The sequence below is a fragment of the Telopea speciosissima genome, chromosome 1, assembly GCF_018873765.1.
Source record: "Telopea speciosissima isolate NSW1024214 ecotype Mountain lineage chromosome 1, Tspe_v1, whole genome shotgun sequence".
Lineage (NCBI taxonomy): Eukaryota > Viridiplantae > Streptophyta > Magnoliopsida > Proteales > Proteaceae > Telopea > Telopea speciosissima.
In genome coordinates this window covers 87,715,274-87,724,819 of record NC_057916.1, presented here as the reverse complement: position 1 = coordinate 87,724,819, position 9,546 = coordinate 87,715,274, and the positions used below count along the sequence as shown (strand labels likewise).

The window sequence follows — 9,546 nt, the reverse complement described above, 5'->3', positions numbered from 1 at the left end:
ATAGGTGGGGTGTTTTATGCCTCATCAGTTACCTATTTGACTGTTTAATGAATTCCTACAAAAAAAACAAAAAAAAAAAAGAAGATAAAAAAAAAAAGAGAGAGGGAAAAGAAAAAAGTATTTGGAGAGGTTTCCACTTCACTGTTGAATTTTTATCCTCGAGTGTATGTTCATCGTCCTCCATCGATGCACTTTAAAGATGCATGCACTCCGGAAAGACTGTAGAGAGATACAAACTAACCCGACCTCCACGGTGATGATGATGCAATGATGAATTCATAATCATACATCACCATGATGCCGACATAGAAACCAAGTGCCTGGTTGGCTATTGGCCTTGGCGACAACGCAATTCTATCCGCGTATTGACTCTTGACTTACTACACTTGCACAGTTACACCCCTATTCATTTATTTTACGCCTCTCTCTCTCTCTCTCTCTCTGTCTCTCTATTTATATATAATTCCTTCTACCTCTAATCTAAGCTGTCTATAACCGATCCCTTCTGAAACTGCTCTCACTCGCTCACTGACATTCACTCTATCTCTCTCTCTCTCTTCCCAAACCAAAGGCCACGTACGGCACGCGAAGGAATTCCATGGGGTCAAAAATACTCTCTAGTGGAATTCGGCTGTCGAGCTTGCCGGAGAGTTACGTGAGACCGATATCCGAGAGACCTAAGCTCTCGGAGGTGAGCTACTGTGAAAACGTACCGGTGATCGACTTAGGAGGCACTGTACACAAATCCCAAATAAGCCTACAGATCGGAGATGCATGTCGTTCTTATGGCTTCTTCCAGGTTTTTCCTTTACTTACTCTCTCTCCCTCTCTTTTTATATATATACCAAATTTTAATACCGATTGGCACTAGCTTCTTCATTCCTCTTGTGTATTCGATCTTTCTGTGTAACTGTAAATTTGGTGCAAAGTGGTTTCACTATATATCTTAAGGAGAGGGATGGGCATGCTAGCGGTATTTCGTAAGTAGCTATGTGTATCTCTTTTTTTATCCTCTTGAAATGACTCTTTTACCCGTCAAAGGGAGGAAGAGAGATAGATAATACCATTAGCATATCCAGCATTTTCCCATATTTTAATTTAAGGAGAATGTTCTCTGGTGCGGCTGCTACGCCCAGGCACATGGGCCTGCCACTCAGGGGGGTAGGGTGGTCATTGTGCCCACCCTCATGTGGCTGGGTGCAGCCTACGGCACAGAGAAGAGCGCCCCTTTAATTTATTTCCCATACATCACACCACCCCAACCCAACCTCCAAGACAGCACAGAGCTAGTGGTGTGGGGTGTGGGTTCCGTCGGGGAATTCTTATCTTCTCAATTTGCCTGCCCATACTTGATGTCAAGTACATCTAATAGAGGGAGGTGGATCACACCTCGGGCAGTGTGTTCGGGCAGGGGATAGGATAATCATTTCTCACCCCCAACCCTCTGTTAGATGTTACTTGACGTCAAATATGGGCAGGCAAATTGAGAGGATAAAGACCGGGGAGAGGGGGGGCTGGGGGTATTAGTATTTGATTTAGGTTTAGGTGATTAAAGATGATGATGATGATGATGATGATGATAATATTGCATCTTACATGTACGTATGTCTGTGTTTTTGTATTATGTAATTAATATATGGGTGAAGGTACTGATGGACGGAATCTGCACCACGTACGTACAAATACATACGTGGTACGGAACTACTTAGCAGGTGATCAATCACGGAGTGGGTATAGAGTTGACGGAGAGAATGCAAGAGATGGCGCAAGAGTTCTTCGACCTACCATTGGATGAGAAGATGAAGTACTATTCTGATGATCCATCAAAGACGATGAGGCTATCCACAAGTTTCAATGTCAATAAAGAGAAGGTTCACAACTGGAGAGACTACCTTCGACTCCATTGCTATCCCCTCCAAGACTACGTCCATCAGTGGCCTTCTCACCCACCTTCTTTCAAGTTAGTTTTCTTCTTAATTATATCCTACGTACCTTTCTAGCTTCCTGTGTTGCATATATCGCTCCTCTCTTTGGTATTGGCCGATCCCGAATCTTAGACTAATGCTACAGTCAAAGGCTAAAAAAGTAATAATATTTTTTTTTAAAAAGAAATTAAAAATCAGAGGTAATTAAATTTGTCCAATTTTAATCGATTAGATTAAGAACAATGCTACCAAGCATCTCAGTACAATTAATTTTGGATTCCATGGAACGGGGAAGCCATGTCCACTGGGGTACGTGCAGTGTCCACTGAGTCGAAGCTAGAAGACCCATCCAGGGGGTATAGTTTAGTTATGAGCTGCATGCATGTACTTTGTAGGTTTAATTCTTAATAAGGGTTTAGCAAGAAAGTACAATATATATATATATACAGTAGCAGTAGAGGAGGATCTTGCGTCGGGGTCCAAAACAAACCTTTATATTTATATTTATATATATATATATATATATTGTGTTATTTATAATTGATTAATTAATCAATCTTAGAGAGATGTGGGCAGTGACGTGTCTCTATGTATGTACTCGATCATTATCTAATTAAACTCATTATATTTATAAAATTAAACCAGATCAGGAAGGGAAAAGGCACATAAAGACAGACTGGTTGTTGTTCTAGAGAGAGAGGGGATGGGATTAAGTGGGGAGTGGGCAATTAGGTTGGCAGGGATCAGAAAGTCTACAAAAGTGTACCCAATACATAAATGGAGAGAGAGAGAGAGGTGTGAACAGTCAGATAGGCCGATTCGTATAAGTATCGATGGAGATTGATAGTGATTCCTGATCAATCCTATAATGGTGGATCGATATAGAAAATAGATAAAAAAAACTTTTTTAAAAAATCAAGTTTTTTTTAAGATTTCATGACCGATCCAGACTAATACGAATCAATCCAAATCAATATCAAATCAATTTCAACAGAGAGGGATACCAAATACTAAAACCCTGGTGTTGAAAGGCCGAGACCAATGCATATACTTCTCATCATTTATTTATTATTATAAAAGAATAAAGGAAATTAAAATCGTAAACAGGAGATTTGATTTGGTCAGCAAAAATACAAAAATACAAAAAAAAAAAAAAAAATTGAAAACCCACTGGCCACTCCCACTCGATGGATGGGCCGCGATAAGATCATTTATATGTGGTGGTGCCCTCATTTATATGTGGTGGTGGCCTCGTATTTAACATAACATAAAAAGATAACATATTTTTTTTTGGGTTTCCACGAATGTTTATCTCAAACGTGCGTGAGGGATGATCTCATCCACCATTAGGATATATCATCATCGTTATCATTACTCCTCCTATCCTATCCTATCCTCTATCGAATGAATGAATGAAAATCCGAAATGTCTTTTCTATTTTTCCAAGAATTCCATTCAACTACGGGAAATAGATTCTTTCTCCACCGTGAGTAAACCCCGAAGCAGAATTGACTAAACTAATTTAAAAACAAAACCAGCTTATCTTTCAGTAGAACAGTCTCTGAGCAAGTGTTATAGAGGAGCGCGTAGAAATAATATCATATATTGGAAAACAGTGAGGTCATTTTATATTAAGACAAAATAAACAAAGATAGACACAGAAGTGCTAGTGTAATCTCCTCCCTATCCCTATAGTTCATTTATATGAATGAACACGTCTAGTCAAGTGTTCCTATCCAACTTTTCTTTGGGTAGAAAAGTCTTTTATTATTATTATTATTGAAAAGTTTTCATACATGGCCGTATAAACCGTGTATGTGAGAGGGTGGAAGTTTCAAGGCATTAATTAATGGACGGGGATTTATGACTTTTTCAACTGTTTATGAGAGACCCTCTCACATACACGATTTACACGACGTGCATGAAACATTTTCCCTTATTATTATTATTATTAATATTAAGAAGGTAGAAGAAGGAGAGTCCCATCTAATTGCCATAGAAAGTAAGGAATGCAAATATCTCAATCCAAAAAATGAAAAAAACAGCCGTTTTTAATATTTTATGTATGTGCATTTGGGGAGGATGACATGATACCAAATGGATGGCGACATTGTCGGTGAAGGAATCTTAGGAATTTTATAAATTCCACACATAGGTTAAGAGATGTGAAGCTAAAAAACACGTGGCATATTTGGCTCACGAGATTCACGCCTACGTTTCTATTTGTATAGATCGTTAAAAAAACATGGAAAAAAACCATCCACATACACACGGATTCGACTCTTCTCCATTGAGGCCAATGTCAGAGTGAGGCATTCAACCAGCGTAGAAAAGGGCCATTTGGTACAAAGATGATTTACTGATAAGACATTAATAGTATTGTTTGAAATTATATAGTATTGTAACTTTACATCGGTTTGTTCAAGTCTTGAATGACCTTTCCATTTAATGTCATAAGGTTTTTATAGGTGGATCCACCATTAAGAGTTAAGACATCTTAATCATTTCACATGTAAGAATGATATTAGACCAATCGCCTAACATTGTTTTGGTATTTTACTTTTTACAAAGGTAACATTGAAATTTAATTTTAAGGGTTATTTTATTGATACAATTTCAAAGTATCAAATAATTAGTAACATTATTTTTTTGTCCTTATAGCATATTTTTTTTGTTTTTAAGTAAAAATAAATATTATCATTTTACATGTATACTGGAAAAATATTCAAGACAATGACGTCTTTCAATTGACATACTGATAAATCACTTTCAAAATATTTTTGAAAACTTTATCTTCTTTTAATTTTTTGTTTTTTTTTTAAAAAAAAACTTTTAGAAATGAGATAAAAGATAATCAAAAGAAGATGTCAAGCTCTAAATATATATATATATATATGTTTCTCTTTAAATTTGTAGTAATGGTTTTTTTTTTTCTCTTCAAAACATGAGAATGAGTGGTTGATTATAAACTTAATCCTCCATTGTTAATTAATGAAATAGTATTCATTTCATCGTGGGCATAGGTCATCTTGTTGAACCACATAAATCTATGTGTTGTGTGATTTTTATTATTTTTTCATTCACTTTTTACATGATTATAGAATTTTAATTTGTTTCTACACATGATGATGTGAACATATGAATATATCAACATTAAGAGAAAGTCATGATTGATATCAGAAACTTTTGAAATAGTCATTAGAAAAGTTTACCATTAAAATCGTGGAACCCACAAATTGTAAAATCAAAACCTGAAATTTGAAGATATTTTAAAGCTACAGTACTGTGGAACCTTGTCGTTGGGTTGGGGACAGCCTTAGAAGGAGCCGCAAGTTTTGTCGTTGAATTGATGTGTGGTTTGTGTGATTACATTTTCATTAAAAAAAAAATTTATCCTATCTATCTATCTATCAGCTATCTAGAAAATAAAAATCAAGAAGGGAAAGGAAGGGAAGGGAAGGGAAGGGGAGCTAATAATCGAGATCTTATAATGATTAATCACAAATATTGGTTTTAATTGGAATAAATACAGGGAAGTGGTGAGCACATACTGTGGGGAAGTTCGAGGACTTGGGTTGAGAATAATGCAAGAAATATCAGAGAGTTTAGGGTTGGAAAGGGAATATATGGAGAAGGTGTTGGGTGAACAAGGGCAGCACATGGCCATAAATTACTACCCACCATGTCCAGAACCGGAGCTGACATACGGGTTGCCCGGTCATACAGACCCGAATGCAATTACCATCCTTCTACAAGACCAACGAGTGGCAGGCCTGCAAGTGTTAAAAGATGGCAACTGGATGGCTGTCAATCCCCACCCAAACGCCTTCGTCATTAACATCGGCGATCAGTTACAGGTAAAATTAATTTCAATAATTAAATAAAGCCTAAGTAGTAATTAATTAATTAATTTATTATTATTATTATTAGGGATAATTACATTAATTGCATGCAGGCACTTAGCAATGGACGATACAAGAGTGTATGGCATCGAGCCATTGTGAACTCGGACAAGCCAAGGATTTCTGTGGCTTCTTTCCTTTGCCCTGCTGATGATGCGGTGATTGAGGCACCAAAAGAATTGGCGGAGGACGGGTCCCAAGTCCCGGCCTTGTACAGAAACTTTACTTATGCGGAGTACTACAATAAGTTTTGGAGCAGGAGCTTGGACCAACAACAACATTGCCTTGAACTTTTCAACAATTGAAATAATTAGGGATGTAAACGGATTGGATTCGGCTCGGATAGTGCTATATCCGTATCTGCATCTGATTAGCTTTTGGACGGATTCGAATAGTGCTAAACGAATATGGACACGAATACGGATCGGATATTTTATCCGTTTACATGTAAATATAGCTTTTCGGATAGCTATAACCTATCCATATCCACATCCGTTTAGTTTTCGGATGGATTCGGATAGTGCTAAACAGATACGGAAACGGATTTCGGTTATTCATTTACACCCCTACAAATAAGTACCATAAAAACCTAAAAACCTTTGTTTGATGCATGCTTAATTATTATTGTTTAAACCTCCTTATTTCTAGCTTATGTGGTGTACTTTTAAGCAAAGTTGTTTGATGCATGCTTATTATTGTTTTGGAGAAATAAGATTGTAAGAATTATGAACTTAATTAATTATTCAGGTTAATTAGTTGGTGAGAATCAAGTTGAACAGACTGGTTCGATTCACTCTCTAGTTTAGGGATATGTTGGTCCAATCTATTGTGGTTTAGGGTTTAAGGTTTAGGGTCAGAATTATATATACTATGTTTTCGGTCCTCGTAATTCTCATTCTATTTTTCTTCACTTTACCAGAAGAGAGAGAGAGAGAGAGAGAGCAAAAGGAGGTCTGAGGTATTGTGGAAGATCTAGAACCAAAGAGGAGAAGATCATGAAGAATTGTATTGAAATCATCTCCAACATACGAATAATGCAAGGTACACTCAATCTTCTTAGTTAATTATTACATCGTGTTTTAGTTTCACTGTATGGTTTGAGATCGGAGTTTCGTCCTAAAAATTTATTTTAACAAGGATAAAACAACATAAACCAAATAACCCCTTTTAATTCAAAGAACTTTTTAGGGGTTGAAATTTTGATGCTACACTTGTAGAAAGAATGTTCCTACTATTCAGCTGACAATCAAAGAAAAGGGATCTTAAAAAGGTATTTTAGCAAATACCAAAACCTAGGTGCATTTATGAACCAAAAGCGGAAATGAAGTATTCCATTTCCTTGGCTGCCAGTAGGATAACAGAAACATTCCTGGTACAAATGTAGCAGCAAAAATTTTTCTACTTATTAGCATATATTATAATTGTTGATGACAACAACCAACCTAACATGACCGACCACATATTAATGCGGCATCTTGCTACACTAATCATTGCTTCAAATACCAAACCATTCAGAATCCATCATCAAGATTTAATGCAGGAAAAGAAATATTATATGATACATTTTAGTAAATTAAGCCTTTTTTTCAATGGCTCCTAGCTTGATATATATTAGAAAACCTGCGCGCCAAGATCTTCTCTTCAAATAATTAGAGAAATATTTCATCAACACTAAAATGGTGGCACTCATTGATCTATACAGCTAATTGGGTTCCATAATAGGAAGTGTAGAATGCTAGGTGTTGGAAAAGTTTTAATTAGAGAGTTTTAAAATACTTTTTGTGTTTTAAATTTTGGTTTTATGTGTTTTCCTTCTCATTTGTTTTTAAACTTTTGGTGTTGGGGTGGAATGAAGTATTTTTATGTGAGAAGTTTAATCTCACATTGAAAGTGGGAACTTGTTCAGGTTGGTCGAGGATGCTTTTGCACATATGTCAAAAAATGCCAACATTTGTTTCAAAAGTTTTTTTTTTTTTTTTTCACAAAATCCTAATCACCATGCGAGATCCAAATTAAGATGGAGAGAGATGTTTTCAAGGGGGAGACTATGAATCAGCTATATTGAGCACACTAGGGTTTGGCTATATATCTCTATATATAACAAACGCTTTAGCATAGAATTATAGCAATAATCAAATTTAGTTTTTAAGCTTCCCTAATATGAATTGAAGACTAAAATCCCAAAACAAATGGTATCTATATTGTATCTCATATAAAATAAAAAAGATTTAATTATATATTAAGAATTAAATACTTTTAAATATTCTTTTTCCTAACACAAGATCATCTCAAGCAATGGTGCCACTCTACTCTGTTAGAACAAACATCAAACAAAACACACACAAAAAAATGAAAACAGAGCAAGATGACACAGAGATTTAACATGATTCACACACCAATATAGTGTGCTACGTCCATGGGCGAAGGCGAAGCTGTTTCACTATGTAAATTAGAGAAAATTATAATGAAGATCCCTCAAGAACACCCAAAACAGCGATGCTTCTCTCTACTAGAAATTCTAAATCGAAAACCCCAAATCTCACTATCTTTACAATAAAGCGGGTAAAGAATATAAATACTCCTCCATTGGATCGGGTCGACACATCGAGCCTCCGCTACCATCACAGATCTCAGAAAAAGTTCCATTCGGATCGCCACCAAAAATGTCAGAACTGGTCATTTTTCGAAATGGGTCCAAGAATTCGAGACATACATAACACACTCTCTTGGATTTGGAAAGCGATCTCCACTCATTTTAAATAGTCCCAGAGTTGAGAATAAGCATTCCGGCTTTTGAGAAGTGCAATAGCCGGTACGTCTCAAGCAATGGTGTCACCCAAAGGAAGGTGGAATGTTTAAAAGGTCAGACATCACTTTAGGAGTAGATGAAACTGCAGTTTCTTTTCTTCGGGATATATTTTCTGTGGGAAACAAGAAGGTTACTAAGACAGATCCGACTCCTCTACTTCTGCCTGCTCGGTACTGTCGTGCGCCCTTACACACAAGTGTGGGCAGGGGTAAGGTGGTACATTCCACCTTGTTTGTGTGTGGGGCGCACACGACAGTAGGGGCAAGCGAAAGTAGAAGAGTCGAATTGTTATAAGGCTGCCTTACCACTTGTACTTTTTTTTTTTTTAGGTAGAAACCTGTACGTAGTTCTTTTATTCTATTAATTTGTCCTGCCAGAAGCAATATGGTTTAAAAGCTATAAGCTGGCCCATGCCCAGGAGAGTCCATACTAGGGATGTAAACGGATCGGATTTGGCTCGAATAGTGCTATTTCTGCATCCGCATCCGCATCCGATTAGTTTTCGGACGGATTCAGATAGTGCTAAACAGATATGGACACAAATACGTATAGGATATTTTTTCCGTTTACATGTAAATATAGCTTTTTGGATAGCTATAGACTATCCGTATCCGCATCCGTTTAGGTTTTGGAAGGATTCGGATAGTGCTAAACGGATAAGGACACGAATACGGAAACGGATTTCGACTACTCATTTACAGCCATAGTCCATACCCAGCCCATCTTTCAGTTTCAGTTTCTCCTTTCCGTTTGGACTCTGGGCTTCACGCCCACATGCACCTAGTTGCTGCAACTGATAACCTCTCCGTTCTGATCACATAAGTTTCAGTTTCAGTTTCTCCTCTCCGTTCTGATCGCCTACCCATATGTGTACGCTTTATGTACAATTGCTGCAACTATGGGCTAACGA

General features: G+C 36.9%; 1 protein-coding gene across 1 annotated transcript; it reads left to right on the top strand.

The window, feature by feature from the left end:
• The first annotated feature begins 546 nt into the window (after positions 1-546).
• LOC122660032 (protein DOWNY MILDEW RESISTANCE 6-like) lies at positions 547-6,137 on the top strand. Its single transcript, XM_043855208.1, has 4 exons — positions 547-799; positions 1,713-1,960; positions 5,458-5,782; positions 5,881-6,137. Exons 1-4 carry the CDS (start codon positions 599-601, stop codon positions 6,130-6,132), a joined length of 1,026 nt encoding a protein of 341 aa, XP_043711143.1. The 5' UTR covers positions 547-598; the 3' UTR covers positions 6,133-6,137.
• The last annotated feature ends 3,409 nt before the right edge of the window (positions 6,138-9,546 follow it).